At 35.2% G+C, this 23,870-nt stretch overlaps 1 protein-coding gene across 4 annotated transcripts in view; it reads right to left on the minus strand.

Moving 5' to 3' along the window:
* Window positions 1-23,870, minus strand: part of LOC125277342 (collagen alpha-1(XIX) chain) — a 230,833-nt gene that overhangs the window by 69,490 nt on the left and 137,473 nt on the right. For all 4 annotated transcript variants that reach the window (XM_048205749.1, XM_048205748.1, XM_048205746.1 and 1 more), the window contains 10 exons: window positions 21,056-21,118; window positions 20,896-20,940; window positions 20,667-20,699; window positions 11,845-11,883; window positions 10,356-10,400; window positions 9,643-9,678; window positions 7,981-8,025; window positions 7,488-7,541; window positions 3,988-4,041; window positions 548-637 (listed from right to left, as the gene is read on the minus strand). In XM_048205749.1, coding sequence (XP_048061706.1) covers window positions 548-637; window positions 3,988-4,041; window positions 7,488-7,541; window positions 7,981-8,025; window positions 9,643-9,678; window positions 10,356-10,400; window positions 11,845-11,883; window positions 20,667-20,699; window positions 20,896-20,940; window positions 21,056-21,118 — 504 coding nt within the window. The remainder of the gene's footprint in view (window positions 1-547; window positions 638-3,987; window positions 4,042-7,487; window positions 7,542-7,980; window positions 8,026-9,642; window positions 9,679-10,355; window positions 10,401-11,844; window positions 11,884-20,666; window positions 20,700-20,895; window positions 20,941-21,055; window positions 21,119-23,870) is intronic.

Raw genomic sequence — 23,870 nt, forward strand, 5'->3', positions numbered from 1 at the left:
TAGCATCTTCTCAATTAGCTTGTTATAGCGAGCTAAGTTTACACTAATAAAAAATGTTCACAGTCAGGTTTCATGAAAATTTTAAGTGAAATGTCAACTGATTGCCTCAAATTTCTTGAGTTTTGCCAACTTATTCAGGTTTACAGTGAAGCAAAAACCTTGATTTGCTTCCATTTTATGCCACAGGTCTCTAAGAGAAGCAACTGGGCTATTTAGCAGATCTCATTGGTTATTTCTCTCTCCCATGGCTTGGACAGCTGACAGGTGTAACATTAGGATAGTTTTACCAAAGCGGTGTATTAGCATGAACAGTTTTTCATTGTCACAACTGAAAACAAGGAGCTGTCATCAATAACCCACGGCTGCTGGCGGAGGAAGAATGCATGTGAATGCTCATATCTGAGCTGTCATCAAAGTGGTGGGAAGTTGGATAAGTGTTGAGTGATATTCTGTTTGTGTCTATAAGAGGTGCTGAAAGAGAAGATATTGAGTGTGGAACGTGTAGGTGAAGTGAAAGAGAAACACAGGAATGGTGTTGTGTACCTACCCCATTGCAAAGACCGACAGAGCAGGGCTTTCCAGGTTCACCCTTGAGGCCCTGGGGGCCTATCGGTCCCGGTGCTCCGCCTGCATCACCCTGTAAACACATACCGACAGCTGGCATTTAGAGACACTGTCACCTCCGGTTTGTCATTTGACAGGTTGAGGAGCAGCACACAAATGCACACACATGCCCGTCTTCACACGCACATACAAAACAAGAGCAGGACGTAAATATCACAGGCATCTGGGGCAAATGGCACCAACCTGGAATCACCTCACACAGCTTCAGAGGTGAGCTGAGAGACTAAAAAAAGCTCACTACACATCCACAATGCTGAACTCGCTCACATCATTAGAAACGCTGTAATGATTGATTGAAAGATGTGTGATATTTTGAAAGCATTTTCGGCAGCCGACTTTCCCATAATAACTCTAATTTTGTGGCCTGAACAAAGAATAAATCAAACACATTTGCAAATGTGAATTATTATTATTATTGTTGGAGGAAAATTAAATGTAGTTAAGGCCCTTCCTGCCATAATGTAATATCTTAGTCTACTGAGGCGTAAGATCAACATAAGTAATTGGAATATACAACCTACTGTAAATTCTGGAAATGTTAGGATCTTTTTTTAAATTTGAATAAAACGAAAACTAAAAGACTTTAAAATCACATGAGCCAATACATTATTCACAATAGAACATAGATAACATAACAAATGTTTAAACTGAGAAATTTTTACAATTTTATGCACAAAATGAGCTCATTTCAAATTTGATGCCTGCTACAGGTCTCAAAATAGTTGGGACGGGGGCATGTTTACCATGGTGTAGCATCTCCTCTTCTTTTCAAAACAGTGTGAAGACATCTGGGCATCAAGGTTATGAGGTTCTGGAGTTTTGGTGTTGGAATTTGGTTCCATTCTTGCCTGATATAGGTTTCCAGCTGCTGAAGAGTTCGTGGTCGTCTTTGATGTATTTTTCATTTAATGATGTGCCAAATGTTCTCTATAGGTGAAAGATACTGCTGCTGAAATACACAAGGCCTTCCCTGAAATAGACGTCATCTGGAGGGGAGCGTATGTTGCTCTAAAACCTTTATATACCTTTCAGCATTCATAGTGCCTTCCGAAACATGCAAGCTGCCCATACCGTACGCACTTATGCACCCCATACCATCAGAGAGGCTGGCTTTTGAACTGAACACTGATAACACGGTGGTAGGTCTCCCTCCTCTTTAGCCAGGACGACACAGTATCCGTGATTTCCAACAAGAATGTCAAATTTGGACTCGTCTGACCATCGAACACTTTTCCACTTTGAAACAGTCCATTTTAAATGAACTTGGCCCACAGGACATGACAGAGCTTCTGGACCATGTTCACATATGGCTTCCTTTTTGCACGATAGAGCTTTAGTTGGCATCTGCAGATGGCATGGCGGATTGTGTTTACTGACAGTGGTTTCTGGAAGTAGTTCTATTGTGAATACAATATTGGCTCATGTGATTTAAAAATTCTTTTAGTTTTCATTTTATTCAAATTTAAAAAAACGTCCCAACATTTCCAGAATTTGGGTTGTATACACATTACATAGTAATAATAAAATACAATTGACTAAAATTAAATAAATAATATTAAATTTTTTTCAGTAATTGAAATAAAAAAAAAAGGTATAAATATTGCATAAAAAATTTAAACTTGAAGACAACTTTAATTTAAGAAGTTGTCTTGACAACTAACTGAAATAAATAAACATAAGTTGAAGTACAAAAATAACTAAACTAAAAATGAAATAAAGCTAAACAAAAAATAAAAAGATAAAAATGACAAACGCACATCAAATTATTAAAACAAATTAAAATGAAAAAATAAAATATAAAAAAGACCATTCAAAATATTAATAAACATAACAGTATAAAAACAATACTAGAATAGGGCTGGACGATTATGGCCTAAAATCAAAACCTCGATTAATTGAACATTTTACCTCGATTACGATTAATGAACGATTCTTTTATTTCTTTTTTCTTTTTTTTTTTTTTTCCCTCATAGTTCACTGACAAGGTTTGTACTGTAAATAGCCTTTGATTGACTATTAAGGTGGGATATTTTTTTTCCTGTTGAAAGAGTGATCTGACATCATAGCTCACTATCAGCAGTTATTTTATCTATGGTTTGTAACATTTCTTACAGGTTTCTGCTCGTTGTAAATCAGATAAAAGATAAATTAGCACAGTACCAGTAGTGATTGCGTGTGTGAATTAGTCATACCGTCTCTCTATTAATTGTGAAGCTGTGGGTTGTAAATAGTTCCTTCAAAAGTATAAAAAATAGATGCTATAACTTTTGAGTTTCTAAGCTATTTTAGTGATAAATCACAGGACAGCGTTGACAACAAGTTTCTGCGTTCCTCTGTGTGCGCGCGATCTTCACGTTTTGCGCAACTGTTTGTATGAGTGTTCGTGCTACATGCAGCTGCGCGAGCGCGGCATAGATATATGTATATATCTATGCGAGCGCGGTAGACCGATATAATAATACACATCCGATCGTCTAATCGCTTGAATGTCCAAACCATAAAACAAATACAACTGACAAAGTTTAGTCAAGACACAAGGCTCACCGCTCGCGCGCCATCACTATGTGTTACTTTTATGCCACTGACTGGACTGGGCGGAGTCACGTGGCTACACACGCAGTTATGTTTTTAAGGGGGAGTATTAACAGGATTAAAAAACCGAAATAACTGACATGGGAAAATTACGTCGGTAGAGGTTCTGAATTTCGGTTTCGATTACTTTTCGATTAATCGTCCAGCCCTATACTAGAATAACACTGAGAGAAACTAGTTTTAGTGGAAGACTGACTTAAAAAAGGCATTTTGCATAATCAATTTTTTTTTTTTTTTTTTGTGACTCAAAAATGGGGAGAATCAAATAAATTTGCTAAGTATGCAGCCATCCTTTAGTTATTTAAAGGGATAGTTAACCCTCATGTTGTTCCAAACCTGTATGAGTTTCTTTCTTCTGTTGAACACAAAAGATGATATTTGAATTATCACTATAAATCATCTGAGGATTTCACTGCATGCCTTCACATCAGAGGTAGTATTGTACTTTAGACTGGATTTCTAGTTTCATTGTGCTTTCCAGTATCTCCACAGACATCACATTTTGACTTCCAAAGGACCCCAATAAATAAAAATAAAGCAATAATTCTTTGAAATAGCTCAAGTAACAAACTATTCCAGCATACCGTTTTTTTTATCGCTTACAGCTGGTGCAAACTGTCAAAATGTATAAGCAAAGTGACGCCTAATGTGAACAAATTCTTCTGAACATGACCTTGTGCTTCAACATACGCAGAAACATGGAAAACATCACATCAGAAACATGCAGCCCCCGTCACAGTGTGCTTCCAAATGCACAATGCTCTTGCGTACCTTTTCTCCTTTCATTCCGTCTTTTCCAGGTAGTCCTGGCTGACCGGGTGAGCCCTGAAAAAATGAGGAGCGATAAGACACATGCCTATAAGCTTTAGCAGTTCCTGCTTTTTCATTTTTGATTTGATCCCCAACATCCCCCATCCCCATGTTCCCATCTTTTTGGAATAAAAGCAGATGCTCGTTAGCAGAAGCAGGTGCCTAGAACAGATTGTGATGCTGATGTTGTTTCCTCCCACACGTAGAGAACTCAGATGTACCCGTCCCTGCAAATTAATTTTTAGATTACTGATTGATTACTGATTGTCTGCGCAACAATTTACAGCTCTGCATCCTCATTCTTCTCGCCTCTGTTATTTATACATGCATTGTCTTTTTGTGTGTGTGAGCAAGAGTGGGAAAACCTAAAAGGATGCGGAGAGCATGATTAAAATTAAACTAGATTTTTACATTTCCGTGGAGTGTTCGGCTGTGCAAAACTCACTGCCGTTATGCTAAGACTTTGTGGGTGGTTGTGACAGCATTGCTATAAGGATGATAAGATATTCTGAGGGATGTTTAGGGGTGCTATGTGATTGCTAGGGTATTCTATGTGGTCAAAAGAGTTCATACCCAAGTCTCTACACTCTTAAAAAGCCTCTTTATTGACTTTTTTTTTTTTTAAAGTTCACGTGCCCTTGTAATCTTTAATCAAATAACTTCCCCTCCCTCTTGCAGTGACATCTCTTCTCTTCTCTGATGATGTGTTTACTCGGGTAAGGGCGGAACAACCTGTCACTCACATGACATCACAGCAATAGCAAACCACAACCATCCATGGATGGATTGGCAGTGAAAACAGCCGATTATTGGGGCAGATTATATCCTGTCAATCAAAAGGGGGTGCAAAAATGTGTCAAACTGCAAATATTTTTTCAAATGTGTGTGAAAAAATGTTTCGTGTTGAATTTTGGGCTGTCAAAGTTATTGCGAGAATAATGCATTAACCCTCTGGAGTCTGATGAGGCTGATTTGGGGCCTGGAGAAGTTTTGACATGCCCTGACATTTGTGCTTTTTTCAGTTGTTCATAAACATATTAATGGAAAAAGTGTCATTACACTGTATTCAGCACAAACTAGGCTACAATAATATGTGAGGAACATGTATGTACATGTTTGTGTTTTTGAAGGAATAACATTTATGCGTGGTTATTGAAAAAACAAAAAACTTAAGTCACTGAAATAAGGCCAAAAAAAGTATAGTAAATCTGTGTTTACAATACTTTAGGGTATTGGAGGTTGTAGACTAGAGTTTTTGCTTCAAAATTATGTAAAAATTATGCTGCCTACTCCTTCATATAAAACAATATATTGATTTAGTTTTTGTAAGACACTTTTTGCCAAGAAACACAGTATGCGTGGAGGCGTGAATCACCACTGAATAATGGGCCATTCTCACCTGAGAAGACAAAAGAATTGCATAGTAATGAGCTGAAATGACTTGCATATTAATGAGGCATTTCAGTCAGGTAGGCTGTGAAAAAAACCTTCTGTGATGTCTCAAGCTCATCATGATATATGAAACATACAGAAAAATATTATTACAATATAAAGTAATGGTTTTATATTATACTTTAAAATATTATGTATTTCTGTGATGCAAAGAGTCTGAATATAGGCTTTTAGTTTAAAAGCATTCACATTTGGAGAAATATTGGATTCTCATATGCTTATGTCAATTTTCTATACAGAGGAGTTATATTTATTTAATATTCATTGTCATTACTATGAGCGCTGGTGTTTTCAATTCATACTTGAAGTCGGAGGGCGCTCTCTGTGCATTTTTAGTCCACAAATTCATCTAAAAGAAGAAGAGGCTATTCCATGAATGGAGTTTCCAATTCATACTGCAGCCGGAGGGCGCTAAAGAAACAAAAACTCATCTAAAATTCATCTATAGAAGAAAAGAAAACAGGAACTAACTGCATGTCTTCTAGAGCTCGCTAACCATGACTTTTACATCCAGATAAACACTTTTCAAGACAATAAATACACGATTGAGACGATGAATGCATGTATTGCCTCTGAATTTGCGTCTGAATAGCGCTGGCTCCGTGGGCGTGGCCGCATTAGCGGATAATGAGCTGAATCACGGACTTCTGACATGGCTCTCTTTTCATACAGATTACATAAACACAGAAGGTTTGTTTTCTGTTTTGACTTACATGATTTAAAACCTGACATCTTAATGTTTTTTAGTAAAAGTAAAAAGTAGCAACATTAAAGCAAACTCTATTTGACCCTATGAATCACCCGTAGTTCAAACCAGGGTTGCCAGGTCCATGCTGGTTCTGTCCTCAAGTTCTGTCCACTGTATCACGAAATTAAATGGTGTTTTGACGCTCTTAAATGTGACGTGACAGATAGCTGTAGCGCCTCAGTTTAAGTCTTTTCTTCCACTTTAAGACAAGCATAACAAAAACATGCATGAACATCAAAAGGTATGTTGAAAGATACCAAAATGTATCATGTAATGGCTCAATCAGTGTTTCAACCACAGAAAGTCAATAAAACAGCTTGTGAACAATGTCACTTAACCTTGCATTTACCTCAGGAAAGTTATCCAATGTTCACAGTTTGTTTCTTAGCTACAAAAAAACACTATAAAGGGGCTTATTTACTGTTAATTATATATGTATGTTTGAATAAATTTGTCATGAAGACAAGTGTTTATGAAAACTACCTTATGTGCAAATGAGTATACAAGCATTTCAGTTTTTATTTGAGTGTAGTTATTACACCATGTGCTGAATTATAAGGCAAGTTGATTTTCTGATCTTTTTTTTTTTTTTTTCAAACAAATTCCAAACCACATCAATCTTAATAACTACTATTAATCTGTTTTTGTCTGAGCCTGTTGACCCAATGAGCGTTTTGCTGTCCAATGGTCATGCTTTAACTTTGCAAGTTCTAGTATTTTTGGCTGTAAAAGAAAACCTGCCTACAAATTATGCGCACCTGAATATAAGGCGTTTTTCATTTCCAGCCTTCACGAACAATTATATATCACTTATAAATGATTAAATACAAAAGTAATAGTAGTTATTAAGATTGATGTGGTTTGGAATTGATAAAATGTGCTTGGAAAAAATATATGATCAGAAAATCAACTTGCCTAATAATTCTGCACACGGTGTATATCTGAAAATAAATAGCAGTTGACTAAAATAGTATGGGCTCTGTTGATAATTTTTTCATATAAATATTATAGTAATGTACAAAATGAGAGGGTTCCCTGTATATTTAACAGCATTAGTTGGGATTTGTTTTATCGGTGGAAAAAATTAGTAACATTTCTAAAAAAATTATTCTTATATGGTTTTGCTGCAAACCTTTATTTTAAAGAGTGTATGATATTCTGGTCCCTTAATATGTATCAAGTTGCTCCATTAAAGGTATTTTAAAATGCATTTTACAAAGCGGTGTGGGATGAGTTGAAAAATGAGTTGTTTCTTCCTTACCGGGTCTCCTGAAAGACCACGAAGGCCAATGGGACCAGGCTGACCCTCCTTTCCCTGTAAAACACAATAAAACATGTTAAGATCTCTTCATATGAGCAGTATGACCTTATTTCAGGTCAAATGAAAACATGCTCTGAAAGCTCTTGCTTCAGGTACCAGCTGTGAAAATTGTAGCATTTTGACTGCTTGCTATTCTGAGAGGTCCCCATCTGTACCCTTAACTCAAATGAAGGCCACAATCAAATGCTTTTTGTGACTGAACACATTTAACCCAGCAAGAACTGCTAGCAGTAAGCCACCCATTTGAAAGCTTTTGGCACTGGTCAGAAAATCAGCGAGATCATGGCAGAGATGCTCTCTTGCTGGTCAACCATGTTGAAAAGGTCCACAATAATTCAGCGCACTAAAGTAGAAAGACTTTAACGTCCTTTCTGTCTTGGTCAAATCACAAGATGTCAGAATGGAGGGTTTACGGAGACAGGAAGGTTCATACCTCAAGTCCTGGTGCCCCTGTCAGTCCAGGCAATCCACGAATGCCCTTTATGAGAATTAAAGGAAAGAAAAAACAATACAGTAAGAAAAAGAAAGTGCGAAAGAGAGAAATCGATCTTTCTCAGAAAAATGTGCCATTTACCAGAACATTTCAGAATAAATTTGTATCATTTCATTTCAAAAGGTTACTGCTGACAATACCAGGGAACCCACCTCGGGTGAAAAAGTACAAAAGCCATAAATTATAATTCAATGTATTATATTATATTATATTATATTATATTATATTATATTATATTATATTATATTATATTATATTATATATTTTATTTAGTGCTGTCAAATTAGTAATCACATCCAAATATCCATAATATATGTGTATGTACTGTGTATATTTATTATGTATATATAAATACACACACATGCATGTATATATTTAACAAAAATATATTATATTATATTATAATATGTTATATTATATTATAAATTATATTACATTATAGTATAGGGATACGGAAGAGGATTAGGGCCAAGCAATAATAAAAAAATAAAACCATCTCGAGATTAAAGTTGTTAAATTTCGAGAAAAAAGTCAAGATAAAATGTTGAGAAAAAAGTCGAGATAAAATGTTGAGAATAAAGTCATTAAATTACGAGAAAAAACTCGTTAAATTACGAGAACAAATTCATTAAATTATGAGAAAAATGTCGTTAAATTTCGAGACAAAAAGTCGAGATAAAATGTTGAGAATAAACTCGTTAAATTACGAGAAAAAACTCGTTAAATTTCGAGAAAAAAGTCAAGATAAAATGTTCATAATAAACTTGTTAAATTACGAGAAAAAACTCGTTAAATTTCGAGAAAAAAGTCGAGATAAAATGTTGAGAATAAAGTCATTAAATTACGAGAAAAAAGTTGTTAAATTACGAGAACAAATTTGTTAAATTACGAGAAAAAGTTGAGATAATATGTTGAGAATAAAGTCATTAAATTATGAGAAAAAAGTTGTTAAATTACGAGAACAAATTCGTTAAATTACGAGAAAAAAGTTGAGATAAAATGTTGAGAATAAAGTCATTAAATTACGTGAAAAAAGTCGTTAAATTACGAGAACAAATTCATTAAATTATGAGAAAAATGTCGTTAAATTTCGAGACAAAAAGTCGAGATAAAATGTTGAGAATAAACATTAAATTATGAGAAAAAAGTTGTTAAATTACGAGAACAAATTCGTTAAATTACGCATTTGTTCTCATAATTTAACAACTTTTTTTCTCGTAATTTAATGACTTTATTGTCATAAAGAGTTTTTTCTCAAAATTTAACAACTTTAATCTCAAGATGGTTTTATTGTTTTATTATTGCTTGGCCCTAATCCTCTTCCGTAATAGGGAAGACTCTGCATTACAGAAAAAGAAATAATTTTGATGAACTATTTTTTTTTTTTTTTTCCATTACACACTAAATGTATTATGTGACTAAGCTAATTGTATCATGAGGACATAGGCAGTGCACAAATGGCACCATTGTTGGAATGAAGAAAAATAAAGAGAGTTCATTTAAAGTTTAATTTCTCAGTAACATGCTGACTGCTTTACAATCTGTTCCTTTGATGTGCATAATGCCAAAAATTGCACAACATTTTTCTTAGACTTTATTTACCTGTAGACCTTGTGAGCCTTCAGAACCTTTTTCACCCTGGTGAAAGAAAAGAACATGATGACCGCAGTGCTTGAAATCACATTTTCAAGAGGACATACAGTAAAACAAGACTTCCAAGGTCGAAAAACATCTTTTTATGTGGCCATGCTTTTAAAATACCTCACAGTCCCTCCTTTTAAAACCTTTATACCTCTACTAACATCTGACAGATCAAAGAGAAAGCCGGATTGAGTGTTTTGATTGGCTGTCCATTGTAGCCATTGTAGCACAGTTTTTATATTTTTTGAGACAAGGCTTCAAAAACTTTTTTAAAACACCATCCGGCAGTAGTTCAACTTTTTAATGATCTTACAAACTGTTATGAAGGCATGACAAACAATGTTAAAGGGATAGTTCACCCAAAAATGAAAATTCTGTCATCATTTACTCACCCTCAAGTTGTTCCATACCTGTATTTATTTTTTTTCTTCTGCTGAACACAAAAGAAGATATTTTGAAGAATGTCTGTAACCAAACACTTGATGGGCTCCATTGACATGCGTAGTATTTTTTTTCCCTAAAATTTTTGGTTACCCATATTCTTCAAAATATCTTCTAAAATATTTTGGCAGAAGAAAGAAAGAAATACAGGTTTGGAACAACTCGAGGGTGAGTAAATGATGACAGAATTTTCATTTTTGGGTGAACTATCCCTTTAATGTGTGGCTACTAACCTGGTCTCCTTTCTCTCCTTTCTGGCCTTTCTCACCTCCTTCCCCCTCATAGATTATAGAGAGAGGAAACAAACAAAATAATGCACAGAGGTTATTAATGGAAGAAATACATGGTTATATTTCTAAAGAGCACAGCAGGATATAACAGCAAGTTATTAAAACAGCTCATATGACTGAAAATCATTTCGAAATGCATTGCAAATGTAAATCTAATTGAAACCTGGAAAATGTTAGGGTTAAATCAATAAAAATATGAAAGTTTTAAGCTTTTAAGAAACATTATGATGTAAATTTATGATGTATTTTCACTATTTTTATTTTTAAATAATTTTCTGTTAATATTTCATCATAGATTTGCATTTACAAAATAGTATAAAAGTTAAAATGTACAGTTCCACCTAAAATCATTCAGACATTTTTGATATATTTTTACTAGTGGGTGCAGGGCACTATAGTTCATTTATGTAAGTGAGGATGGCAAAATAAAGTAATAAACTGTGACATATTATTGTCATGATCACTAGTGAGAGTGCCCTAATCAGCCACTAGAGGGCACTCCATCCCGGACTCTTGTTTTCACCCATTGGACTACATTACCCATACTCACTTCCCGGACTCATTACACCTTGTCATTGCAACCAGCTGTTTTGTGTTTGTTCATTAGTGTTTGTCTATTTATACCTGGTTTGTCTCTGCTCTTGTTATGGTGTTTTCATGTATGGTTTCCCGGTTCTCCGTTTTGGTTTTTGGTTTTCATGTTTCGTGTTTTTTGTATGGACTGCCTTTATGGATTCTGACCCTTGCCTGTCTATGGATTACGTTTCTGGATTTCCCCAATAAAATGCTGCAAATGGATCTTGTTTCCTGGACTTCCGTGACAATTATACCCAAACATTCTTCATACAGTGGACTACCAGTAAAATTGATAAAAATTTGGAATCAAAAATTATTCAGAAACTTTAACCTGACCATGTTTTGCTTAAGTGTAATCTGACATAATTAAGATTAATTTTTCTGGCACAGTTTAACTCTGAGATCCTGTCATATTTTATAACCATTTTTTTTAAACTATAGTGAATAAACTATATTAATGAATGAAATGTTCAAGGCGTCTGAATAAATTTTGGTTTGACTGTACTTCTTGTTAAGCTAAAAACATTATTTTATTTATTTATTATTATTATTAATTCAAATTAATTGTAAAATATTTTTTTTTTTAAATGCAAAGCAGAAGCATTTTTACTAGTGGAAAAGACATCTTTACCCTGCTGAAGACGAAATTTCTGTTTAAAGACGAAATACCGCAAAAAAGCCTTTAAAGACATTATGCCTGCTCTGACCCACTTCAGCCCCTAGTATCAAGGTTTACAGTTATAATTGCTGTGTAAATGCATTTATGCCACCTCTGAGCAGGTGTAAATGCCATTTCAGAAGAGTTTCTGTGCCACCTTTGCTGTGTAAATTTGCCATCAGACACCACTAAACTTACAGGTCCAGAAAGAAGTCTCAGTCCATGTGCTGTCATGACCTGAATAAAGAAAAAAGACAATCTTTAATATTGATATTAACCATCATAAGAGGCAACACTGACGGCAGCTGCAGGGTGCATGTGCTAGAATGGACCCGTCAGTTACGATTTAATGTTTTCTCAGGCTCCGCTCTCAGATCTCAGTTCAGTGAAAACATCAACATCTCCACACAAAAATAAAACGGAAGCTTCCTCTCTCTCTGTCTGGATGGCCTCTGCATGAGAGATTAACATTAATCCAGGGTTTATGACATTTAAAATGGCAAGAGCCTTTTACTGCAACAAGAGCCCAGCAAATACAGACCCTCTTCAAGGCACGTGGAGGTGAATTCTCTATCTGCTTTAGGGCTTTCCATTTATACATTATCTACCAGTGCTCAGCAGGTTTAGTAGCCTGTCAATCATTCTGACGGCTTTCAGTCAATGGTGAAAGACAGATTGTTTCATTGGATGTATCTGTGGATTCATTTACAGTACTACATGAATAAAGATGAAACAACAGTAACTTCAAGACAAAGTTGGTCTAGAGAACAAAATGTAGATTTTTTTTTCTTGTTCATTAGTTCATTGTGCTGAATAAAAGCATGCAAAATATATGAGCTCTGCTCCAAAACCTAGTGGGCTTCCTAGCATTATAATCCCTGCATAGGAAGTTGCGCTCTAAGACATCCAAAGTGAAATGGAACCTCACAACTGACTGATTTGAAACTAGACTCATAAATAATTGACAGGGGTCAGCATGGGCACCCTGACTGGTCTGCGGCTATGCAGCCCCATACGCACAACCCCGTCAAAGAGTATAGACCCCAAAAGGCGACACTCTGATATTTTTTGGGCAACAGTCACTAGATGGCGCTCCGGTAGCGCGGCCGCTATAGAGTACCTCAGGGATGACGCATTTTTGTAGGCAAAACCCAGAAGCGAGTTAGCATTTTAGGACTTCCGGTTCCAACGCCGTCAAGTCTATGGGTTTTTTGAATGGGTTTTTGCTAAATTGCCTGAAATAAGGTCTGTGGTTAACAAAGCCTCTAAATACTTTCATGTTTTGATCTATGACATAAAACACACCAGTTATAACCAACTTGTGATTTTTTTATAAACTTTTACTGTGTCTTAAAATCGGCGGTTGCTAACAAATTGCTAAAAGGGACTACTTCCTTTGGCAGGGACTTTAGACATCATCATTAAAAACGGGACATTTGGACAGCATTTCTCATGAAAAAGTGGATAAGTATTAATAACAGCGCAGATCATAATCTGCGAGCATGTTTTGAAATAAAGTTGTTTTCTAAATAAAGTTTGAGGACGCTTGGTGGTGACGACGACGTTGATCCGCGACCATGGTGTGCTGTAGTCCGTTTATAGCCTACTGTTAGCCTTTTATATCTGACGACTTTATTTAGGCTTCAAAATCTATAAATGTTGTGTTAACTTGTAAAGATTATCTTGATAGACAAAATGTGTAAGTGTCATAACCCTTTGTTAAACACAGAGCTTATTTTCTGCGATTTTCCAAAAGTCTATGGGAAAAATGCATAGGCTTTCAACCGAGGGAACCCGTGCGCCGCTAACTTCCGGGTTGGCCTACAAAAACGCGTCATCCCTGGGGCACTCTATTATGGGGTGAAAATACTAACTGGACCATAGAATCCTTCACATCTCACGCACCCAAAATCAGCGAATTTCACTGCCAAATCAGAAGCGCAATAGAACAGTTTTTTAAGTCACCAGTAAATTGTATGGCTCTTACAGTAAATGTTGTATTGTCTTATATACGTTTTATTTGACCAGTTGTGGAATCCAACCAATCCTCCATCTGAGGTAACGTAGTTAGCCTACTTTATTGAGTATTTCCATTTTATGCAACTTTACACATTTATTAATAATAGTAAATTAATAATTAATAAATTTAAGATCATCATGTTTGCAGCGAACAATATAGATCAGACCTAATGGAATAATAATAGTATTACTCCACTATCTGAATTGAAATATATTGTATATTGTATGTTTTAATGGATCACGCTACAAACATAATGATCTTATTATAATACATGATGCATTGCTGTGTCCGTTACCGCATAATTCACACTTTTGGACACTTTTGCTTTAACCTGTTAATGGTCACGGGGCCCACCGTTCAAAATAAATTACAGAGGAGCAGTAATTTATCAATTTGCAACAAGCATATTTTCATACTCATTAGGCATGTTCAGACCTTTATTTTGAAATAGCGATGAACATGAAAAATCATTAAAGATTGGTTGAAACATGTTTTTTTTTTTCATGCCAAGAGTTCAAAAGATAACATCCATTCAATTTTTTGAGAAAAAAAGGTCTGAAAATGTTTTTAATAGGAAAAAAAAAATACATTTATGATTGTGGCGGCGATCTATAACCCACAAACATGTTATTTTTATGTTTATTAGAGGCTGAATTCATATCAAATTCTGCCAAACTTCCCATACTACTTCTATATAGGATGTCTACTTCATAAATTGTATGAAAATAATGGAAATATATGGTTCAGATCACTCAAACCATATATGGAAATGGAGGCGCCTTTATATGGTCACCAATGGAGCTTGGTTGTCATCTAGTGAAAAAGTGTGGTACTGCACCCAAACAAAATCTTACTGAAAGCTCATTTTTTGAGATATCAACCTGAAATTTGGAACACAACTTGTTCAGATTTTTGGCTTTGATTTCCTTGCAGTTTTAAAGTAAAACTTGTTTTGTAAAATATATATTTTATATTTTATATAAAATATTATATTTTTACATTTTACATTTTCATAAACTTAAACTTCTATAACTTTTTTTCTGTTTCACTTACATAAGTCATTTCACTTCTACAATAATCTGCCATCTTTAAAACAAGACCAGCCTTATGTCTATACTCCAAAGTATTCTTGAATTACAACTATTTAAGTTTGGATAGTGCATTTTTTTTTTTTTTTTTCTAAAAAAAAAAAAAAAAAAAAAAAGTGGGGGTGACAGTTAACAGGTTAAAGGACATTAGACAACACTGCAAAATCAAGCTGTTATATTCTTATGTTTATTGTCCAACATTCCCAATTTTTCTGATGCATGTCCTTAGTTTAATTTCATATGTTGGTATTAATTCAGTGTTTATAATGCTAATACTTGAACTTCAAAGAATTTTAACCCAAACTGACTGGGTTTCTAAAGAGCAAAGGTTTTGTGAAAAAAGTGGAAGACTTAAACACAAAATGTGTAAAATAAACTGTTAAAAGGATTTGATGATCACTAGTGATAGCATTTTATTCTGTGTTGTCATCATTCAGGTTGGATTTCAGCTTTAATGCATGTTTTTTTTTTTTTTTTTTTTTAACAAAGCAGCTGATATTGCCATAGAAACTAGTGGACTGACGACTCGCTTTCACCACAAAATGGCGGAAACGCAGGGCCGCTGCTGGGCGCCGGTGTTGCAATGGAACCTTCTATTGAGTGTCGCTTCTTGTTAGTGTATATTCTTTGGCCCCGTCCTTCCTTGGATCCCTTTTGATAGATACTGCCCACTGCAGACCTGCAACACCCCACAAGAGCTGCAGTTTTGGAGATGCTCTGACCCAGTCGTCTAGCCATCACAATTTGACCCTTGTCAAACTCGCTCAAATCCTTACGCTTACCCATTTTTCCTGCTTCTAACACATCAACTTTGAGGACAAAATGTTCACTTGCAGCCTAATATATCCCACCCACTAACAGGTGCCGTGATGAAGAGATAATCAGTGTTATTCACTTCACCTGTCAGTGCTCATAATGTTATGCCTGATCTGTGTATACCTTTTGGACCTGTATCAGCACTCAGCAGTGAAACTAATTTATGGTAGGCAGCTCACTAGGTTTTGAAAAAGTGCTATGATGTGCAATACATCATCATAAAATAAAAAAAAACAATCCATTGAAGTCAGTTGTGCACAACCATACATTGACTTACTCTAGTGTGAGCTCAGAAAAATGGCTAATTACCATATAACAAGAATGTAATTAAAATCTTGAAATGGGATTTAGGTTACAGTTGTTCAAAGACTTTTTTCCTTGGACAGAAAAAAAGCATTAATTACACATCCTTAATTAAAAGAGAACTAGCTCTAAACAACATGCTCCATTCAGAGCCAGCTACAATCAAATTACAAACTAGAGAGGATCCATGAGAGAATAATCAAACTCTTAAAAGCCAGTTCATATTTGAGTCACCCATCATCGTAATTAGCCATTTCAGAACAGGAGGGGAAAAAAAAAAAATTCTTTAGTCTTCCTGAATCTTTGTAAATTGGTTTAAAAGGGCCACAGTCATCTCACTTTTCCCATTTAGCTAGAGATTCACACAGCAGTGCAGTATCAATTGATTTTGTGCCCTGCTGTCAAATCGCACCTTTCGTCTCCCCCCTTTGATTTAATTGACACCGGCGATGCTGTTCCAAACCTGCAAATTTCTTGCTAAGTGCAACCAAAAAGCTTTTGGCTTCCCAGCTCTCAAAGGCTTTCTTATTAGTGGCCAGTCAGCAGAGATGAAGCCGATGAACAGTGCTGCATTGATGCAGTAAACTCTCCACTGTCCGTACTAGAAAATGTGTTGGTGCTGGTAGTTCATTTCAACGTGGATGAACATAAAAGCCAGAACGAACAAGTAGTAAAGAAATCCTAGATCGCATTTTCACGTGGACGTGTCTTCCTGAATGTCTGAATGGGAGCGAATTGTACTCCTTTAACGTGTGTCTTTTCAAATAAACATTGAAGTTCAAATTAAATTGAATTTAGTATGAAAATTAAGCACTGACCGTGCTTCAAGTCATTCAAGTGATCTTTTAATGAAACGTGGGTAAGAAAATATTTTATTAAGCAGAATATACAAGTAATCGATAAGCGATTTCTGCATTTTAACACACTACTGTTTAAAAGTTTGAGGTCAGTAACATTTTTTAAAGGAATTATTACTTTCATTCAGCAAGGATGCATTAAATTGATCAAAAGAGACAGTAAAAGCTTTTACAAACATACATATTTCATATAAATGCTCTTATTTAAACTTTCTATTCATCAAAGAGTCTTGAAAATCATTGTTTACACAAAAATGCTGAGCAGCACAACTGTTTTCTTTTCAACATTGATAAGAAATGATTTTCTGAGCAGCAAATCAGCATTAGAATGATTTCTGAAGGATCATGTGACGTGATGCTGAAAATTCAGATTTTAAAATATATTACACAGTTATCTTTGTCTTAGAATCTTAGAGACTCTAAACGTTTGAATGGTAGTATAAATAAACATTTGTTTACACTAGTTTTGCACCCATGACATTTTCTACCAACAACAGTTTAAAATGTATGGAGCCCTTAAAGGGACATGGTGATGGAAAAACTACGAGATGAGAGGAAAAAATATTTTTCAATTTTGCAATTTTTGCAATTTTCGAACGCAAAGTTTCTCAGGGGAACGCAAAAGTTTTGTGAGTGAAGGCAACGTTTCTCAGGGGAACAGAAACATTTTGCGAGCGTACGCAAATTTTTTGTGAGGGAACGAAAAGCTTCTCGGAGGAACGTAAAGGTTTTGTTAGGGAACGCAAAGTTTCTCAGTGGAAGGTAAAAGTTTCTTGGTGGAATGTAAAAGTTTTTATGAGGAAACGCAAAGGTTTTGTGAAGGAATGCAAAGTTTCTCGGGGGAACGTGAAGGTTTTGTGAAGGAACGCAAAGTTTATCAGGGAAACGGAAACATTTTGTGAGCGTACGCAAAGTTTTTGTAAGGGAACACAAACCTTCTCGTAGTGTTGTTTTTGGCGGCCTGTTTTAATTTTAGTTTTAGTCTAGTCTTTGTGTCAAGCTCATTTTAGTTTTTATTAGTTTTAGTCACGTTCATACTCTTTTTAGTCTAGAAAAGTTTCAGTCGACTAAAAGTCTGAGCATTTTAGTCTTATTTTAGTCAGAATTATCCATGACTATTTTAGTCTAGTTTTAGTTAGGGCTGGACGATATGGCCAAAATTTATATCACGATATAATTCTTAATTTCGGTCGATACGATATAATTCCGATATCGATATGAACTATATAATAGCCTCAGAAAAACTGCCAAGAACGGCCACAACGGATGTCTGTACCTACAAACGTCTGAAAAATGAATTTGCCAAATCTATGAAATCTCTTCCTATAAAACTATATAATATTTTAGAAATAAAAACAGTACAAATTTATGTTTAGCTTTTATTTGTATTTAGCCTTCATACAAACATAAAAATAAACATAAGACTCACTCACTTTAGTAATATTAATATCTTTAACATTAAACTATAATGTAGGCTGATTTTATTATTCTTAAAGGGTCATGAAACCCCAAAACACTTTTTTGAGATGTAAATAGATATGTATAGGCTGCACATCATTGAAAACACTAAAGGTACTCAATGTTATTCATAAGTGAAAAAACAGTTATTTTTGCATTTTTCATAGCGATTTCTGTCTTCCTGTTTGAAAAGCTGAGTCGGAGCAGCATCACAAAATCTGACATAATGGGCATGGTCGAACATGCTGACGTAGACCGTTTCGAGCGAATCTTGACATATATATTCATGACATAAAGCTCATTTAATCCAATCACTGCGCTGTAGTATGCATAAGATTATAATTGCAGTATTATGCATGAGGAAGAGACTTAACTTTATTTGTTGTCATTTACGCTAAACTCACCGCAGCTGACGTCGCCTGCGTCTGCGCAGTGCAACCTGATGGAGCCTCTGAAGTGAGGCACAGGAAACAGAAATACTGCCAAATAATAATAATAACGCGACTAAAATAACGTTATAACATTGTCTCGTCTCGTTTTGGTTAATGAAAATGAAGAGACATTTTAGCATAGTTTTTATTTTGTAAACCACATTTAGTCTCGTTTTTATTCATCAACAATATTGCATTATACATTTAAATATCGTCATCGTCACATGACCAGCATTTACGTTGCGTCTCGTTTTCATCACGTGATAAAGGTTCGTTGACGACGATATTTAGTCATAATTTTCGTTGACGAAAGCAACATTCTCAGAGGAATGCAAGGTTTCTCGGTGGAACTAAACAGTTTCTTGATGGAATGCAAAAGTTTTGTGCGGGAACGCAAAGGTTTTGCAAGTGAAGGCAAAGTTTCTCAGGGGAATGCAAACATTTTGTGAGGGAACGCAAAGTTTCCCGGGAGAACGCAAAGGTTTTGTGAGGGAATGCGAAAGTTCCTCGATTTCTCGGTGGAATGCGAAAGTTTTGCGAGGAAACGCAAAAAAAAAAAAAAAAAAAAAAAAAATGGTAACACTTTAGTATAGGAAACACATATAATCCATTAACTACAACTTTTCCCTCAATAAACTCCTAATTTACTGCTTATTAATAGGACTAATAAGGTAGTTGTTAAGTTTAGGTATTAGGTAGGATTAAGAATGTAGAATAAGGTCATGCAGAATAAGGCATTAATATGTGCTTAATAATTACTAATAAATAGCCATTATTCTAGTAACATGCATGCTAATAAGCAACTAGTTAAAGGTGCCCTAGATTATGTTTTTAAAAGATGTAATATAAGTCTAAGGTGTCCCCTGAATGTGTCTGTGAAGTTTCAGATCAAAATACCCCATAGATTTTTTTTTAATTAATTTTTTTTAACTGCCTATTTTGGGGCATCATTATAAACGTGCCGATTTTATGCTGCAGCCCCTTTAAATCCCGTGGTCCACGCCCACAGAGCTCGCGCTTGCCTTGAACAGTGCCTTAAAGTTTACACAGCTAATATAACCCTCAAAATGGATCTTTACAAAGTGTTCGTCATGCATGCGGCATGCACGCGTCGGATTATGTGAGTATTGTTTACTGTTATATTGTTTACTTCTGATTTTGAATGAGTTTAATAGTGCTCCGTGGCTAACGGCTAATGCTACTCTGTTGGAGAGATTTATAAAGAATGAAGTTGTGTTTATGCATTATACAGACTGCAAGTGTTTAAAAATGAAAATAGCGACGGCTCTCTTGTCTCCGTGAATACAGTAAGAAACGATGGTAACTTTAACCACATTTAACAGTACATTAGCAAAATGCTAATGAAACATTTAGAAAGACAGTTTACAAATATCACTAAAAATATCATGTTATCATGGATCATGTCAGTTATTATTGCTCCATCTGCCTTTTTTCGCTATTGTTCTTGCTTGCTTACCTAGTCTGATGATTTGGTTGTGCACATCCAGACGTTAATACTGGCTGCCCTTGTCTAATGCCTTTTATAATGTTGGAAACGTGGGCTGGCATATGCAAATATTGGGGGCGTACACCCCGACTGTTACGTAACAGTCGGTGTTATGTTGAGATTCGCCTGTTCTTCGGAGGTCTTTTAAACAAATGAGATTTATATAAGAAGGAGGAAACAATGGAGTTTGATACTCACTGTATGTCATTTCCATGTACTGAACTCTTGTTATTTAACAATGCCAAGATAAATTAAATTTTTCATTCGAGGGCACCTTTAAAAGACCCTAAAATAAAGTGTTACCAAAATTTTGCAAGAAAACGCAAAAGCATTGACACATTTTTCCTCCCATCACATTTTTTTCCATCACCATGTCCCTTTAGGGGCTTCATAAAAATGAAAAGTTTAAATGAATCCTAGAGCACTGGCTCTGAATCATTTGTCGGAGTCATTCATGGCATGAAGACTGATGTGTCTATGTACTATGTACAAAGCATCTGCATGCATCAGAACCTCTGGCTGAATTGGTACAGTACTCACAGGGCCCGGTGGTCCTCTGGGTCCTTCTTCACCCTAAAGGAATAATAATAAAAGAGACACAAGCACAAAGAGATTGAATCAAATGAACCACAGGATTCATTTAATCTGAACCTCAGTCAGTCAAAAGTCTGTCCACATGAGACTACAAAGATCTGTCAAACAAGTGAAAAGATCAACCTTCTTCCAGCACATATGCACAGAACTAACAAATAAAACATGCATTACACACCTTTTGCCCCTTTAATCCACTGGTTCCCTCCAGGCCAGGCAAACCCTATCAAGTGAAATGGTAGAAGAGATGGACGTATTATGAGGTAACACAACACACAAAAATCTGATGTCTGTGTCTGTAATGGAATTTTTAATCAGGCCTCTGAGACGTTACATACAGGATCCCCTCTATCGCCCTTCAGTCCATCGACTCCTGCGACACCCGGGTCACCCTTCACCCCCTGAAAAATAACAACAGCAATCACACATATGCATACAAAATATGAATACACATATGATATTGTCTAAGGGTCAACAAACTTCAAAGGGGGTAACACAAGATATTAATTTTAATGTACTTTAAGATGTACTTTTAAAATGTTACTGTTATTGTATGTTATTTTTAATTACATTTTTGAACAGACAGACATTCAACAGACACTTCCCTGACTATTATATATTTTCCTGATCTTTTTCAGGCCAGTAAATCACAATTTGTAGCAAAGACTAAACTGCAATGACATTGACACTCAAAAACACATCAAGTTTTGACAAGTCAAAGGGAAAAAAAAAAATCCCGTTTCAAATTAAGCAGAAAACATTATAAACAATCTGAAGCTGTAATATGCATGATTTATTCATACTGTGATGCATGAGTCTAGCATCCAGCACGGCAGATATCACACTTATTTTATTATTTATTTTTATATTTTCTTGGTGGTTTTGATGCAATGTGATGTTGCACAGTCAAACCGGTCTCTGAACCCTTATTTGATCTAACTTCCATTACACAAATGTTCTCATGTTTGCATACATCACACACGGTGGCTTACCACTTAATTACAGCCACTAAACATGAAATCAATGTTCCGTAACTCGCCACAGAACATCATGTCACACAACCAGGACAGGATTTTATCGGCCAATAGATGGCACTTTCTCACTGAAGATGAATTCCTATCTTACTTCTGCATCCATTTTGAGATGCTGTCCTGTCTCTAAACAATGCAAACTGAGCATCTTTTATACTGGCAGATGTGACACTGAGCAGTTAGTCACGATATATGGAGTCAGGAAACCATTTTTTGGTTTTGGATACTCCAATACACAGGGTTCATAGTTAAATGCTGTAAAGATGAAGGATTTAGAATTGCATGCTGTGTTTTCTTTCAAAACAAACACCAGTAACTGCATTGAGAGAGTGCTTCGGGAAGTTGTTGTGGAGAGAAGGGACCATCACACCACAATCCTGTGGTGATTTTACTGGCGCATATTGTACACTGTTCTGAGTTCGGTCAAGTCTGACACATTCAAATTCCTGAGAGGAGCTCCATGGAAAGGTAAAACAATTTGTCTACTCAACCTGGAAAAGACATTTCCCCCCAATACAACCTTTTCTTTTTCATAAAATGAACCAAGCACACACAAAAGATAGCAGTGTGTTTGGTGTAATGCCAAAGCTCACAGTCTCTGTTCTTCTCTGTAATTGCCACCTCCCAAACCACCTCCTGAGTGATCAGATTGCTATCTGTTTTGATTGCATTTTAGAGGGCTCTGTGCTATAGCAATCCAATCAGTAAAAAAAAAAAGCACCAAAAGCTTTAAGTTATATTTGAGAAGTTGACATTTTTGTTGATGCTTCATGAAAAAGACAAAAATATTTGGAAATTCATGATGCAATTTTGAGAGAAATATGGAAATAATAGCCTTCCCTAGTATGTCCCCAGTGTTGCATGGCAAATAAGAACCTCATTTAATTATTTTTTTTATTGAAATAAAAAAAAATCTGTCAGTGATCTGTCAGTGTCACTTTATTAAATGCATTTAAAATAACTGAATTAATTAAATTTAAAATAAATATATTTCAAATAAAAACATTAAACACATTTTAAATGCATTTAAAATAATTAAATAAAGTAATTATATTTAAACTAAATAATTCCATTTTAAATAAATGTAAAAAAAAAAAAACATTAAAAAAAAAAAAACTAAATGGACTTGAAGGACACTAATGCTAATCAAAAGCAATAAAATGGCCACGTTTAAATGATCATGTGGCCACTTTAAACTATATAAAAAAACAGCATTTTTCAAATTGTTTTAGAATTGTTGTGCATTCAGTTTTCATAACCTCATATTAAGTAAGATATTTCATCAAAAAATACTGATTAAAAGTGTGAAAAAACTAAAAGAAATTGTAAAATATAGCAACATACATACTTAACTTAAATGTATTAATTATTAATATTACTGACTTATCAATTATTGAGAATTATCAATTATCAAAGAATTCTGAATAATTTACTGCCATTGTGAGAATAACAAAAAGTAACAACGTCGGAATCAGCAAAATTGGTGATTTTTGTAACATGCAGTCTAATGATGCCAAATTGAGGGATGTGTTTGATAATAAAAATAATTATTAAAAGCACAGTAATCCAGGCAAAAGACACTTTCCTAAGGCGGCTTTCTGTGTGCGTGCTCCTAAACGGACCTCAACTTAGGCCTAGTCCACATGTACATGGGCATTTTTATAAGCAGAGTTTTTCCTCCTTCGTTTAAAAAAAAATAAAATAAAATAATCACATCCACACAAGCATGGATTTAAAAAAATAAATCTGTCTACATGAAAATGCAATACAATGAGACATTCATTCAAAGAAATGTTTTTTTTTTTTAAATAAGCAGTGACTGCATAGTATTGTATTCTAACGCCTCTGTTCTGCAATATAATGGGCAAACTGCGCATGTATCTGTATACATGTTATAAGCCCTATTAGGGGCACAGTTATTAGCAGAAATATTTTGGCCACGTCCTTCATTGCACAGACTCACCTTGCGTAAGGTAGCGGTGCACAATCTGACGCCAAACAAAGGAAATAGTGTGCACTCCGATGTCACTGGCCAAAATCTCCGGTTTCACCATCTACACGACAATGCTGTAACCAGAGTTTCTAAAAATCTTCACCCTGGCCGGATTTTTCAAAAAAGTTT

This window comes from Megalobrama amblycephala, linkage group LG10 (genome assembly GCF_018812025.1).
Source record: "Megalobrama amblycephala isolate DHTTF-2021 linkage group LG10, ASM1881202v1, whole genome shotgun sequence".
Lineage (NCBI taxonomy): Eukaryota > Metazoa > Chordata > Actinopteri > Cypriniformes > Xenocyprididae > Megalobrama > Megalobrama amblycephala.